This window comes from Dendrobates tinctorius, unplaced genomic scaffold (genome assembly GCF_039654945.1).
Source record: "Dendrobates tinctorius isolate UK_male_01 unplaced genomic scaffold, ASM3965494v1 ptg000424l, whole genome shotgun sequence".
Taxonomy (NCBI): domain Eukaryota; kingdom Metazoa; phylum Chordata; class Amphibia; order Anura; family Dendrobatidae; genus Dendrobates; species Dendrobates tinctorius.
In genome coordinates, this window is record NW_027362088.1 from 768413 (window position 1) to 784691 (window position 16279).

A 16279-nucleotide genomic window follows, 5' to 3' on the forward strand; every position below is an offset into this window, starting at 1 on the left:
CAGGTAAGTGTCTGTACTACATGTGTGATATTACACGGGGGAGTATCTGTATTACACAGGTAAGTGTCTGTATTACACATGTGATATTACACGGGGAGTGTCTGTACTACACGTGTGATATTACACGGGGGAGTATCTGTATTACACGGGGAAGTGTCTGTATTACACATGTGATATTACACAGGTAAGTGTCTGTATTACACATGTGATATTACATGAGGGTTGTGTCTGTATTACATGTGTGATATTACATGGTGGAGTTTCTGTATGACATGGAGAAATGTCTGTATTACACGGGGAGTGTCTGTATTACACGGGGAGTGTCTGTATTACATGAGGGTTGTGTCTGTATTACATGTGTGATATTACATGGTGGAGTTTCTGTATGACATGGAGAAATGTCTGTATTACACGGGGAGTGTCTGTATTACACGGGGAGTGTCTGTATTACACGTGTTATATTACACGGGGAGTGTCGGTAATACACGGTGGGGTGCATTGGGTCACTATACTTCATTTGTCTTTCTCCTCTGACTGTGTGACATGTGGATGTTTGGAGTAGTAGTCCACCTACCTGAGAAGGCCCCTATCAGGAAGCGTCCGGCGATCATCATCTCGTAGGACCGGCAGAGCTGTGACAATCCCATTAGGCTTCCCCCAACGAAGGCGAATACATTATTGATGATCATCGCTCGTTTCCTGCAACGTATGAAAAATGCAACCGTGATTATTATTATTATCATTATTATTATTTCTATAGCACCATTATTTCCATGGTGCTGTACATGAGGGGGGTTACATACAAAGTTATAGATATCACTAACAGTAAACAGATTTACAATGACGGACTGGTACAGAGGGGAGAGGACCCTGTCCTTGCGGACTTACATTCTACGGGATAGTGGGGAAGAGACAGAAGGTCGGGGGTGCAGCAGCTCGGGCGGTGGTGAGGCGGCAGATCGGGTGATCAGAGATCTCCAGAGCCGGAGGCTGAGGGGGACACGCAGGAGGATGCCCCCAAATCTGATAACAGGGAGTCCTGCTGTCATGATCCCAGTGCAGGTTTTTGACCTGCACACCTGGGGTTAATGATTGTGGCCTCTTTCTGGTTCTGGGAGAGCTTCTTAAACCCCTGGGTTCAATCCCTGTCAGTTATACTTTTGCCTTTGGCCGAGTGTGCTGACCCCTGTGTGCCTGTTTGTTGCTATAGCTTGTTTATATGGTTCTGACCCAGTTCTGTTCCCCGTTGTGAGTTTGCCTGTTGATTCTGTACTGCGCTACTCTCCCTGTGTATGACTCATTGCCTGTGACCTGACTACTCTCTGCTCGCCCCTCTTGTACCTTTGCAGCTATCTCTGTGTGTGACTCATTGGCTACGTCCTGACTATTCTCCCTGTCTATGCCAATTAGTAACTTTGTTCCGTAGTTACCATTCTAGGAGTTTTCCTGCAGCTCCTAACTCTCTGGAGTTTAGGCCACGCCCCTAGCAGTCACGTGCCTCAGGTCCTGCTGGTCTGCAGCAGGCATCTTCTCTGCTGCTGCCCGCTCCACAGGGATCTCTGAGCACAGGTTGTCTTTCTCAGGACACGTGCACTGGCTCAGTGAGCAAGTGCAGTGCGGTGTTCCTGACACATAGATTGTGGACTGTTGGGTAAGAACTGTCATCGTTGTCTTTGTTATCTATGTTTGGTGGTGCGTGGGTTAAAGCTTGTTATGGAGAAAGAAAGAAAAAGGATCTTGTGAATGGTCCATGTGAGGCCGGAGTCACGCTACAGAGGAATGCGGGCGCGTGCTATGGAGCTGTTCACCTAGGGGGCCCGTCACCGTATCTCCTCCCTCCCATACCATACTGCGATCTGCACCGCATCTCGGCCGAGACTCGCCAATGGGAGTCTACGGGGGCGAGAAAGCCTCGCACAGCGAGAAATACGCAGCGGTGTCCACTGAGGAGCCGGCAATTCAGTGCGGTGCACAGAAAAATCACACGGACAGGTCGCAATAGATATATACACACAGTGTAGGTGTACAGTCTATAATGGGCCAAGCCCTGGAGCCTTTAGAGACCGCGCAAGTGTGACGCGCCTGCACAGTCTGCCTCCAGACAGAGTGACGCACCCCCCCGGAGATCGCGGAAGATGCACCCCCCCCTGGAGATCGCGGTAGACGCACCCCCCCCACGGCACGACACCTTACCGATTCGGTGTGGCCGCGGGGTCTTGCGTCTTGCTATGATGACAGGAGAGGGCCGGTTGTTGCTCTGGAAGCGGCGCATGCACAGTCCGCGCTTTCCGGCGCATTTTGGGGAAGACACACTGCAGTGTGTCTTCAAGACAATGGCGCTGGAAAGAGAGGAATGCGCAGGCGCCGATTCCAGAGCAACAACCCGCCCTCTCCTGTCATCATAGCAGGCACAAAAGATTACCGGGGTATTCGCCGTGAAGTCAGGAGACGGCGGGTTGTGGCGCTGAAATCGGGCGCCAATTACGACTGCACAATCCCACACTTCTCAGACCTTTTGAAGAAAACAGCGCCAACAGCGCGGTGTGCGCAGGTGCCACAGTGCCCACTTCAGATTAATGTAAATATGTAAATTACGCATACATTTCGGCGCCATGAGGGGTATCATGCATACCAGGATTGGGGGGTGAGGGGACCATGCATACCAGGATTGGGGGGTGAGGGGACCATGCATACCAGGATTGGGGGGTGAGGGGACCATGCATACCAGGATAGGGGGTGAGGGGACCATGCATACCAGGATTGGGGGGTGAGGGGACCATGCATACCAGGATAGGGGGTGAGGGGACCATGCATACCAGGATAGGGGGTGAGGGGACCATGCATACCAGGATTGGGGGGTGAGGGGACCATGCATACCAGGATTGGGGGGGTAAGGGGACCATGCATACCAGGATTGGGGGGTGAGAGGACCATGCATACCAGGATTGGGGGGTGAGAGGACCATGCATACCAGGATTGGGGGGTGAGAGGACCATGCATACCAGGATTGGGGGGTGAGAGGACCATGCATACCAGGATTGGGGGGTGAGGGGACCATGCATACCAGGATTGGGGGGGTAAGGGGACCATGCATACCAGGATAGGGGGTGAGGGGACCATGTATACCAGGATAGGGGGTGAGGGGACCATTCATACCAGGATAGGGGGTGAGGGGACCATGCATACCAGGATAGGGGGTGAGGGGACCATGCATACCAGGATAGGGGGTGAGAGGACCATGCATACCAGGATAGGGGGGTGAGAGGACCATGCATACCAGGATTTGGGGGTGAGGGGACCATGCATACCAGGATTGGGGGTGAGGGGACCATGCATACCAGGATAGGGGGGTGAGGGGACCATGCATACCAGGATAGGGGGTGAGGGGACCATGCATACCAGGATAGGGGGTAAGGGGACCATGCATACCAGGATAGGGGGTGAGGGGACCATGCATACCAGGATAGGGGGTGAGGGGACCATGCATACCAGGAATGGGGGGGTGAGGGGACCATGCATACCAGGATAGGGGGTGAGAGGACCATGCATACCAGGATAGGGGGGTGAGGGGACCATGCATACCAGGATAGGGGGTGAGGGGACCATGCATACCAGGAATGGGGGGTGAGGGGACCATGCATACCAGGATAGGGGGTGAGGGGACCATGCATACCAGGAATGGGGGGGTGAGGGGACCATGCATACCAGGATAGGGGGTGAGAGGACCATGCATACCAGGATAGGGGGTGAGAGGACAATGCATACAAGGATAGGGGGTGAGGGGACCATGCATACCAGGATTGGGGGGGTGAGGGGACCATGCATACCAGGATTGGGGGGGTGAGGGGACCATGCATACCAGGATAGGGGGTGAGGGGACCATGCATACCAGGATAGGGGGTGAGGGGACCATGCATACCAGGATTGGGGGGTGAGGGGACCATGCATACAAGGATAGGGGGTGAGGGGACCATGCATACCAGGATTGGGGGGTGAGGGGACCATGCATACCAGGATTGGGGGGTGAGGGGACCATGCATACCAGGATAGGGGGTGAGGGGACCATGCATACCAGGATTGGGGGGTGAGGGGACCATGCATACCAGGATAGGGGGTGAGGGGACCATTCATACCAGGATAGGGGGTGAGGGGACCATGCATACCAGGATAGGGGGTGAGGGGACCATGCATACCAGGATAGGGGGTGAGAGGACCATGCATACCAGGATAGGGGGGTGAGAGGACCATGCATACCAGGATTTGGGGGTGAGGGGACCATGCATACCATGATTGGGGGTGAGGGGACCATGCATACCAGGATAGGGGGTGAGAGGACCATGCATACCAGGATAGGGGGGTGAGGGGACCATGCATACCAGGATAGGGGGTGAGGGGACCATGCATACCAGGATAGGGGGTGAGGGGACCATGCATACCAGGATTGGGGGGTGAGGAGACCATGCATACCAGGATTGGGGGGTGAGGGGACCATGCATACCAGGATTGGGGGGTGAGGGGACCATGCATACCAGGATAGGGGGTGAGGGGACCATGCATACCAGGATTGGGGGGTGAGGGGACCATGCATACCAGGATAGGGGGTGAGGGGACCATGCATACCAGGATGGAGGGGGGGGTCAGAAAATACCAGGATGGGAGACCAGATACCAATAAAAATGCTCGCCACCCGGGCATAGAACGGGTTCATAGCTAGTATATATATATGTCTTTTATATTACATACAGAGGTAGAGAGGAGAACAGCCAGTAATTCATTTCTCGTCTTCTGTAAAATCATTGCAGGACCTGACAGGACAGGACACACAGTGAACCCATGCAGAATAGTTGGATTTCTATGTCTGTGTTGTGAGAATCATGTGGGAATAGTGGATGAGGGCAGGTATATCTCGCCCAGATTCCTTTCCTATGTGGCCTAGTCTGGTCAGTATCTCACCTGCTTACTAATGAATAATGGGAGGTGGATATATAAGGATGCCAGGTGGTTGTGTGAGTGTCTCAGCCTGGGAACACAGAGAGCCTGTCTGTGTGAGAGACACACGTGAGTGAAAGCAGTGCCCACTGCAACTGTGGTTTGGCTGGACGGGAGAAGCCCGCCAGTTGGTAGTTAGGTTGTCCATTGTTTAGTTAGTGCCGGACAGGCAAGGATTTGTTTTATGTTTTATTTCTTTATGCATTGCTTTCACCATTAATAAACCTGACCCAGGGTCAGTTACACCCGGACCCCGGCTCTGCACCTGAGTTTCATGCTGAACGCACGTGACCTTTGACCCCAGCAAAGCCGATCCCGGAGTGTTTTATCACAGTGTCTAATACTTTATGTACTATGTGTGTGTAAAATGTGGGACCTGTATGTAATAAAAGAAGGTATTCACGGGAAAAACTGGCTGAAAATCGCACACGGATGTCACACAGATCACTGTTCAGGGTCAGAGAATATATGGGGCTAAAGAAGGGATGTGAGGAGGAGGAATCATAAATGGGCGACTGGCACTACATGACCGCTGCCTGTATTTCTATGCAGTGATCGCTCCGGTCTGGGCGGTGGCGGCAGAGCCGGGGATTGAGGTGCGAGACTTGTGTGGGTTTCTCGCAGGTCTGACCCCGGCCGAACTCTGATATCTGCATCACAGACATGCAGCTTAACCCCTTCCTGATTGGAGGTAGTTTTGGTTTTTCGCTCCCCTCCTTCCCGGAGCCATAACTTTATTTTCCGTCAATATGGCCATGTGACGGCTTGTTTGTTGCGGGACAAGTTGTAATTTTGCCCAACACCATTCGTTTTAACATATTGTGTACTGGAAAATGAAAAAAAGATCAAAGTGCAGTGAAATTGCAAAAAACTGCAATCCCATCGTTGTTTTTTTGTATTGCCTTTTTACCATGTTCGTTAAATACTAAAGCTGCCTTTATGAGTCTCCGGGTCATGACGAGTTCACAGACACCAGACAGGTCCGGGTTCTTTTTATCTAAGTGGTGAAAATAAATTCCAAAATTTGTTAAAAAAAAAAAAAAAAAAAAAAAATTGCGCCATTTTCCGAGACTCGTAGCGTCTCCACTTTTCGTGATCTGGGGTTGGGTGAGGGCTCATTTTTTGCGTGCCGAGCTGACTTTTTTATTGATACCATTGTGGTGCAGATGAGATCAGGTGATCGCCCGTTATTGCATTTTAATGCAATGTTGCAATGACCAAAAAACCTTAATTTTGGTGTTTTGACTTTTTTTCTCCATTTGCCCTTTAGTGAAAAGATTTATCCCTTTTTATTGATAGATCGGGGGGAAAAGGGGGGTGATTTGCACTTTAATATTTTTTAAAACTTTTTTTTCACTTTTGGCATGATTCAATAGTCTCCATGGGAGGCTAGAAGCTGCCATAACTCTGTATGGAGCAGAACACCTCACTTGCTATGAGCACCGACCACCAGATGGCTCTCATAGCCATCTGGCAGTGACAACCATAGAGGTCTCCAGGACACCTCTGGTTGTCATGCCAACCCATCGGTGATCCGCAATCACGTGACAGGGGTCATCGATGGGCGCATTTCCAGAGTAATTGACGGAAGTGCATGATAAATGTTGCTGTCAGCTTTGACAGCGGCATTTAACGGGTTAATAGCTGCGGGTGGATCACGATTCCATCCGCGGCTGTTGCAGGCACATGTCAGATGTTCAAAAAAGGGAGGGAGTACGACCTGGGTGTACTATTATGCCCAACGTCGGAAAGGGCTTAAAGTATGGAAGAAAAGCAGATTAAATATTAAAATTAGATTATTTAAACTTGAAACAAAAATGCTCCCAACTTTTCCTGCTGGTTGAGCACAGCACTACAATTCCCAGTAAGTCACAGAATCTGGCTGCAGCACTGGTTACATACTGGTTAGTAACACTCATTGAGGTAGTATTCCATGTAGAACTGGTGTAATGAGGTGTCCATAACTTTACCACTGATCGCCTCAGGATCAATCCTCTTCTAAGTTCCCACCTTATCCAGATCCATCTGTAGCAGAATACTATCTTCTCTTGTACTGACTGCTTTACATAGTTTTGTATCATCTGCAAATATCGATATTCTACTGTGTAAACCTTCTACCAGATCGTTAATAAATATGTTGAAGAGAAGAGGTCCCAACACCGACCCCTGCGGTCCCCACTGGTCACAGCGACCCAGTTAGATAATATACCATTTATAACCCCCCCCTCTGCTTTCTATCACTCAGCCAGTTACTTACCCATTTACACACATTTCCCCCAGACCCAGTATTCTCATTCTGTGTACCAACCTCTTGTGTGGCACGGTATCAAACGCTTTGGAAAAATCAAGATCTACCGCGTCCAGTGACTCACCTTGGTACAGTCTATAGCTTACCTCTTCATAAAAGCTGATTAGATTGGTGTGACAGGAGCGATTCCTCATAAACCCATGCTGACATGGCGTTACACAGTTATTCTCAGTGAGATCATCCAGAATAACATCCCTCAGAAACCCTTCACATATCTCACCAACAATAGAGGTTAGACTTACTGGCCTATAATTTCCAGGTCACTTTTAGAGCCTTTGTGAATATTGGTACCACATTTGCTATGCGCCAGTCTTGTGGAACAGACCCGTCACTATAGAGTCCCTAAATATAAGAAATAATGGCTTGTCTATTCCATTCCTTAGTTCTCTTAGTGCTCGTGGGTGTATGCCATCCGGACCCGGAGATTTATCTATTGTAATCTTATGTAGCCTGTTTCGCCCCTCTTCTTGGGTTAGATTGGTGACCCTTAATATAGGGTTTTCTGTGTCTCTCGGCATTTCATTTTCCACCGTGAATACCGTGGAGAGGAAGGTGTGTAATATATTCACTTTTTCCTCGTCATCTACAACCATTCTTTCCTCAGTTTTATAAGGCTCCTACACTGTCACTTATGATTCTGTTACTACTGATATAGGTGAAGAACAGTTTGGGATTAGTGTTACTCTCCTTTGTGCTTCTCTGTCTCTTATTTGGCAGCTGTAATTAGTTTTTTAGATAAAGTATTTTCTCCCTATAGTTGTTAGATCTTCAGCGGGGCCGTCCTGCTTTAGTAGTGTCAATGCTTTCTTGCTACTGGTAATCGCCCTCTTACTTCTTTGTTTGGCCACATTGGGTTTTTCCTATTTCTGGTCCTTTTATTCCCACAAGGTATAAACCGCTTACGGCGCCTATTTAGGATGTTCTTAAACATTCCCATTTATTTTCTGTATTCTTATTTCTGAGGACATTGTCCCAGTCACCAGATTAAGGACATCTCTCAGCTGGTCAGACTTTACCTTCCTAAAGTTCAGTGTTTCTGTGACTCCCTGACAAGTCCCCCGAGCGAAACACAAGTGACACTGTACAATATTGTGGTCGCTATTTCCTGCAGATCTGTTATTCTGTCCGGTCTGTTAGATAGTATTAGGTGTAAAGTGCGGCTCCTCTGGTCGGATTCTGCACCAATAGTGAGAGATAATTCTTCTTGGCTATTAGCAGAAACCTGTGGCCTTTATGGGTTTCGCAGGTCTCTGTTTCCCAGTTAATATCCGGGTAAAGTCCCCCATAACAAGGCCCTCATTATGGGTTGCAGCTTCATCTTTCTACCTTAGTAGCAGACTTTCCATGACTTCTGTTATATTTGGGGGGTGTAACAGACCCCATTGAGAATTTTGTTGCTACTTCTCCTTCCATGTATTTCGGCCGATATGGACTCGACATCCTCATTGTGAGATAATTCCTTGCTATGTCCTGGACGGTCTTCCCACCCCAATCCTATTGGGTCTTCCCTGGCTGGTGAAACATAACGCATTGGTGGATTGGCAAGCCAGGGAGATCATTGAGTGGGGGATTACTACCAGGAGAACTATTTAAATATTTCCCTTTCTACAGTCTCTACAGAAACCGTACCTGCATTTTTGTCTGGTTTTGAGGACATTTTTTTAGAGGTGTTGTCAGGATTTGCCTCCTCATCATACATATGACTGTCCTAATAACATGGCCCCCAGAGCTAAACTACCAGACTGGATAATGTTTCTGGCCGAGAGACAAGCCATGAAGGATTTAATTGCGGAAAGTCTGGAGCATGGACACATCAGACTCTCATCTTCACCCTTGGCAACAGGGCTATTCTTTGTGAGGAAAAAAAGATGGCGGTCTACGTCCCTGTTTAGATTTCAGGGAATTAAATCAGATTACCATCCGTGTCCATACCCTCTTCTGATCCCGGATCTGTTCTGCCAGGCTGTGGCAGCTAAGGTGGTCTCCAAGTTGGATTTAAGGGGGGCCTACAACCTGGTTAGTATCAGAGAAGGGGATGAATGGAAAATGGCGTTCAAAACCCCTGAGGTCATTTTGAGAGTCTGATTTCGCCTTTCAGTCTGACCAATCCACCTGTGGTTTTCCAACTTTTCATTAATGATATTTTCCATCATTTGGTGGGCAGGTTTGTGGTGGTCTTTCTGAATGATATTCTGGTTTACTCACCAGATTTGGAGACATCTGGGGCATGTTAGACAGGTGCTGTAAATATTAAGAGATTACAAACTATATACCAAACTACAAAAATATGTTTTCGCTGTCCAGGAGGTGCAGTTTTTGGGGTACCTGTTGTCATCTTCGGGTTTTCGGATGGATCTTGAAGGTGGTCCTCCTCAGCCACCCACACAGCCGGACAAACATTACACCTGGTCTTCACCCGCCTCTGCTCTCTTTCTAACTTCACCACCTCCCATCTCCCTCTATCTGACCACCATCTACTCACTTTCTCATTCCTGTCCTCCTCTCCAGGCAACCATGTCCAGCAACAGGCGCACCCCGCAGAAACCTTGCACATCTAGACACTCGCACACTCTCTGACTCTATTCTACCACTGGCATCCATATCCTCACTCCATGACACTGACACTGCCACTACTTTCTACAATGCCACTATTGCATCAGCCATCGACTCGGTCACCCCTGTCATGCATAACAGAGTGCGACGAATCAATAGACAACCCTGGCACAATAACACCACTAAAAAGCTCCGGCAAGTGTCCAGGGCTGCAGAGCGCCGTTGGAAGAAAACAAATTCACAAGTTGACTTCACTGCATTCAAACAGGCAACACTCACTTTCAAATCTGCTCTCACCTCTGCTAAATAGGCCTACTTCACAACCCTCGTATCTTCCCTATCTTACAACCCAAAACAGTTATTCAAAACTTTCAATTCCCTCCTCCGCCCACCACTGCCCCCTCCGACTTCCCTAATCTCTGCTGAGGACTTTGCCGCACACTTCAAAAATAAGATCGACCAAACACGGCACGTTTTCATTGTTCAACCACCACAACCCCTTTGTATACCAGACCAATGCACAAACTTCATAAAATCCCTCTCCAACATCACTGAAGGGGAGCTTAATTGTCTCTTCTCCAAATCGCACTTCACAACCTGTGCACTTGACCCCATCTCATCACACCTCCTCTCCAACCTCACCACCACTTTTATCCCATCCCTAACCCACCTCATCAACCTATCACTAACATCCGGTTGTGATGTGCAATGTCTGCAAGATATGTTTTCTGTTGCAATGTGCTAACAAATCCTCCATTTTCTTTGAGAAGCTGCCTGCCAGTGTCTCAGTTACATTGCACCCTGCAGCAGCTTCCCTCCCCCCTTAGGTGATTATAAATCAATTTCCTGCCACCCCATTTGGCTTCTCTCAGCCTCAGCTGAAAGAGAAAAAAAAGTGCGGGAAATAAACTCTTTGTTTGAAATCAGGAATCAGAAGTAAACCTTTAAGAGCCTGACCTGCGAAAACCATATACCCTAGAGATATAAAAATCATATTTTTGTAATCCGGGCGGTCACAGCGTCGCTGCCGTGGTTCTTGCGAAGCCTAATCCTTTCAGAACCTGAGATATGTGTTCCAGCTAAACGGTGTATCAGAACTACTGCATATTTGGTCTTGAATTATTGTACTCAACAAATCACAACCAATGATGCCCTATATATGTCTGTGCGGGCTGCCCCCACGGAGTTGTGATTAGTATAAGTTTTCTAGTGTAATTCTAAATCCAAAAGGGAGAGGTGGGATTAAGGTGGGATTAACCCAGCATGCATCTCTCCGTGATGTCACATAGCAAGTCTATAAAGCATTTCCTGGACAAAACCAGAGCAGAACAGCTCAAGTCGTCGTGCTAGAAAGATCCCCAGATGAGCGGAGAAGTGCAGCTCCGCCTCCACCCCCCTTAAAGCCACATGGTCTGCCTAAGGAACAATATGGAACTGTGAGTGTAATCTCTTTGTTTTCTCCACTTTTATTTTATACCCGTACTGTACATATTTTATGTCTCAATTTTATAGCAACTTTTATCTGTAATCACTGTCCTCTTTCGGAAAATAAATGAAATAATTATTTAGATCTGTCTCCATGCTCTAAGAATCGAACTATACGCCTTTGATAGATTATCGCTACTAATTCAAGGGGTTTGCCACGGACCCTCTTAATTTAACACTGTGAATTAAGTAACCGTGACTGGTGGCAGCGCTTTGTGCACGGCTATTGCGGATTGCTGGCAGTCCGGAAGGGTCTTATATTGCTGAATAAGGGTCTGCGGCCACAGCATTGATAATTCCCTTACTGCAGAAGCCTAATTGCCGGTTCACAACAGGCAGCCCGTCCGGCGACCAATTATCCTAGGTGCAGTTCCCTGACTGACCTGAGGGTAAGGGGGGTGCCGGAGAGCTGCGAGTTCCAAAGTGGAACTGAGAAAGTGGGATATACATAAATCCCCGCAGTACTTGGAAGGTTGATAGCAGTGGTGGGGCATCCAAAATAAACCCCCCCCTGCGGCAAATTGTAGAGCGAGAGTAGCTTGCTGGATATTTTGGTCACATGGTGCCAGTGGTGGGATACTAAGATAAGCCCCAACTGTGCCTGTGATAGCCGTGTGCCGGCAGTGTGTCTCGTCCCTCCGTCCGCTGATACACCCGTGTCAGTGGTGGGACTGTGACATAGTGGTGACACAGGGTCCGCTGTTCGTCACGTTTTGGTGGCAGAGCGGTGGGATCATCCTAGAGCATTAGTGATTTGGTTTGAGCAATCATTCCTCTCACTAAAAACCTGCACGGTTCCTGCGGGAATCCTGCATCATAGGTTTTGGAGAACAGACTCAGTGGTTACTAGTCCTGAGACATTAGTGTGTACTTGCAAGTATCCCCCTCCCGTTTCTTCGTTTTTCTTTTTCTATCTTTCATTTGGCAACCATGGCGGCAAAAGGAGAACCTTGGTACAACCGGCAGACAAAGGAAGTTCTTGCTGGGTTATGCACGTACCAAGGCCTTGACGCCACAAACAAAAACAGAGCTCAAATGATCGCGGCTCTAGTGCAGCTGGACAACGACCAGAATCCAGCGAGCGCAGAAGTTGGCCCAAGTGGCAATGGGGCAGCAGCAGAGGCTCCACTCATGAGCGCGGGCCCCACATTCAATCAGAGCACGCTGGACCCCTACCTGCAAGCGACCTTGGACGCACTCCCTGCCGAAGACCGTGACGGACGTCTGCAGCTGATCCAGCAAGCTCGAGAGAGCAGAGCAGCGAGCCGAGCGGGAGGCGGAGAGACGCGAGCGCCAAGCGGAGGCTGAGAGAGCCGAGCGCCAGGCGCAGAGGGCCCATGAACTGGAGGTACTCCAGCGGGGTGGGAGTGCCCCCACAGCCCGAAGCAGTGAGCCCAGCAGCGTCCAGACTCCTAAACCCCGGCTAGAGCATTTTCCCATGATGGAAAAGGATGGGGACTTGGACACGTTTCTGCGAGCCTTTGAGAAAGCCTGCAGACAGTACCAGCTGCCTAGAGACCAATGGGCAAGGTACTTGACCCCAGGGCTAAAAGGCAAAGCCCTGGAGGCATTTGCTTCTCTTCCGCCAGAAGCCGATGACGACTATGACGCCATAAAGCAGGCGCTGATCGCCAAATACCGGCTGACACCTGAGGTATACCGAAAGAAGTTCCGGCACCTCCAACGTGGCCCACATGATAGCTACAGTGATGTGGTGCAAGGACTCAGGACCCACTTTGACCAGTGGATCCATGGACTGTCCGTTGAATCCTTTGAGCAGCTACGGGACTTGATGATCAAAGACCAGTTCCTGCATCTCTGCCCAGCTGAGGTCCGACAGTTCATCCTGGACCGCGAACCAACAAACGCGGACAAAGCGGCGCAGATCGCTGACAACTACGAGGCCAACCGGAAGCCCGAGACGCCACCAGCTGGAAAGGGGGTAAGCCTGCAATCAACCCCAGTGCCCCAGCTAGCCGTCCCTCTGGAGGCCCTGTCCCTGTTGCCAACAACGGGCCGGCTACTGACAGTCGCCTGTGTCACCACTGCAAGCGGCCTGGTCACTTCTCTTACACCTGTCCGGATAGGCCGAAGAACCCCCCAGCCAAGGCCCCCGGGCCCAACGCCTCTGTTCTTTTGGTGGGAGGTGTGGTTGGGAGGGCTGACGACAACGTTCAACCTGTTCAGGTGGGGGCCCGTCTTGCTACAGGCCTCAAGGACACCGGGGCTGAACGAACCCTCATCCGTCCTGGACTGGCGGCCCCTGAAGAGTTTGTTGAGGGGAAAACCCTGACTGTCACCGGGATTGGAGGCACCCGTTGTCCCTTGCCAGTGGCCCGGGTTTTTCTTGATTGGGGTGCCGGGAGCGGGTTGAGGGAGGTGGGAGTGTCTGAAAACCTGCCCACTGATGTTTTATTGGGGACTGACTTGGGGAGGATGGTTGCATACTATGTCCCTGACACCCTTCCCCAAACTGATAATAAGGGTAACGTTAACCCTGATGATGTTGATGATGGGAAACTGAATGTGTTACCTGCTAATGCCTTGATGAGTAATGATGTAACTAACAACCATTCTTTCCCCAGGTATGATGCTGATGCTGATGTGAATGTACCAAAGCAAACTGATAACCATTCTTCTCCTAGGAAGGATGATGATGATGTTGATGTATCTGTGCCGACTGAACCCGTTAACCCTTTCTTTGAAGCGGTAGATGTGTCCACAGGTACCGAAGTGCTCAGTCCCGTCACTCTGCGGAGTGAGACGGCTGAGGAACCCCTGGCAGGAGTAAGCAACGGTGCTCAAGGAAATGGAGAGGTGCATGGGGACCATGAGGAAGGTAATGCCATGCAGCTGACCAGTGCCACCGAGGAAGGTAACTGGCCCATAAGTAGCCCTGATCCTGAAGTGTTGGGGGTGGATGGGGAGGTAGAGCCCAGGGCAGCACCGGCTGGTGGGTCTGTAGAAATCCCCAGGGAGACAGCATACATAGCAGCTGTCACACGCAGTCAGAGTGCCCAGATCGCAGGTAACGCACTGTCTTCTGGACCCTCTGCTGCTACAGGAGAGACTGAACCAGAGGTGAACCCAGAGCCGGTTCCAGAGGGTCCCAGTAAAGGAGGTACCCTGACGTCACTTCTGGCATCCTCTAGCATGGAGTTCCAGGCTGCTCTGCACTCAGATGCCAGCCTGGAGAAATTGAGAGGTCTCGCCGAGACGCCCACCTCCAAGCCTGATAAGGAGAGGGTGTTCTGGGAACGAGGAAGGTTGTACTGGGAGACAGTACCCGGAGATCCTAAAAAGGAGTGGTTGAGGGAAAGACAGCTGGTCGTCCCCTATCAGTTCAGAACTGAGTTGTTGCGGATTGCCCATGAGATTCCACTCGCTGGACACTTGGGGATCAGCAAAACAAAGGCACGGCTGTCTCAACACTTCTATTGGCCCAAGATGGGGACAGATGTAACACACTACTGCCGCTCCTGCGCCACCTGTCAAAAAGTGGGTAAGGCGGGGCCTGCTCTTAAGTCTCCCCTTATTCCTTTGCCGGTGATAGAGGAGCCTTTCCAGAGAATCGCGGTGGACATTGTAGGACCGCTGTCCGTCCCCAGCAGCTCCGGAAAGCGATACATTCTCACCGTGGTAGACTACGCTACCCGGTACCCAGAGGCAGTAGCTTTGTCTTCAAGCAGGGCAGATAAGGTGGCTGACGCACTGGTGACCATCTTTTCAAGAGTAGGATTTCCCAGGGAGATGCTTACCGATCAAGGGCCCCAATTCATGTCTCGCCTAATGGAGGCTCTCTGTGAGAAAATGCAGGTGACGCAGCTGGTATCGAGTCCGTATCACCCACAGACTAATGGTTTGTGTGAACGTTTCAACGGTACCCTCAAACAGATGCTCCGCATACTGGTTGAGACCCAAGGGCGCGACTGGGAGCGGTACCTCCCACACCTGCTGTTCGCTTACAGAGAAGTTCCGCAGGCCTCGACCGGGTTCTCCCCCTTCGAGCTCCTGTATGGCAGGCGAGTCCGGGGACCCCTTGGGTTGATAAGAGAATCCTGGGAAGATGAGCCAAACCCCACAGAAGTGTCCATCGTGGATTATGTCATGCGCTTCCGTGACAAGATGCAGACCTTGACGCAGTTGGTGCATGACAACATGACGCAGGCTCAGGCTGACCAGAAGCGCTGGTACGACCAGAACACCCGGGAGCGGACCTACCAGGTGGGTCAAAAGGTGTGGGTGCTGGTCCCTGTACCAACGGATAAGCTTCAGGCAGCCTGGGAAGGCCCGTACGTCGTCCACCAACAGCTCAACCCGGTCACCTACGTGGTCACGCTTGACCATGCTCGGGGTAGGCGCAAGGCCTTTCACGTCAACATGCTGAAGGCGCACTACGAACGTGAAGCTTGCGTCCTACCGGTCTGCAATCTGCCAGAGGATGGGGAGGAAGATCCCCTCCTGGACATGCTGGCCCAGGCCAAGGCCGATGGGTCCATTGAGGACATGGAGATAAGTGGTTCGCTAACCATATCCCAGCGGTTGCAGTTGATGGCCACCCTGGAACTCTTCCGGCCCGTGTTCACCAACCGTCCTGGGAGGACGGAGTTAGCGGTTCATGACGTGGACACTGGGAATCACGCCCCATTACGGCGAACCCCTTATCGGATCTCTGAAACGGTGCAACAAGTCATGCGCCAAGAGATCGAGGAGATGTTAAGGCTGGGGGTGATTCGACGGTCAAAAAGCGCGTGGGCTTTACCTGTAGTCCTCGTGCCTAAAAAGGATCGAACCACCCGGTTCTGCGTGGACTACAGGGGGCTCAACGCCATCACAACCTCTGATACCCACCCAATGCCGCGCATCGAGGATCTGCTCGAGCGGTTGACAAACGCCAACTACATATCCATCATGGATTTGAGTCGGGGATACTGGCAGATTCCC

At 50.5% G+C, this 16279-nt stretch overlaps 1 protein-coding gene across 3 annotated transcripts in view; it reads right to left on the minus strand.

Moving 5' to 3' along the window:
• The window catches only part of SLC2A4 (solute carrier family 2 member 4), a 199817-nt gene that overhangs the window by 40834 nt on the left and 142704 nt on the right, over positions 1–16279 (minus strand). For 2 of the 3 annotated variants that reach the window (XM_073564069.1, XM_073564067.1), the window contains exon 4: positions 575–699. In XM_073564069.1, coding sequence (XP_073420170.1) covers positions 575–699 — 125 coding nt within the window. Of the gene's footprint in view, positions 1–574; positions 700–2193; positions 2333–16279 lie in introns of those variants that run through there. The other variant, XM_073564070.1, reaches the window with a different exon arrangement.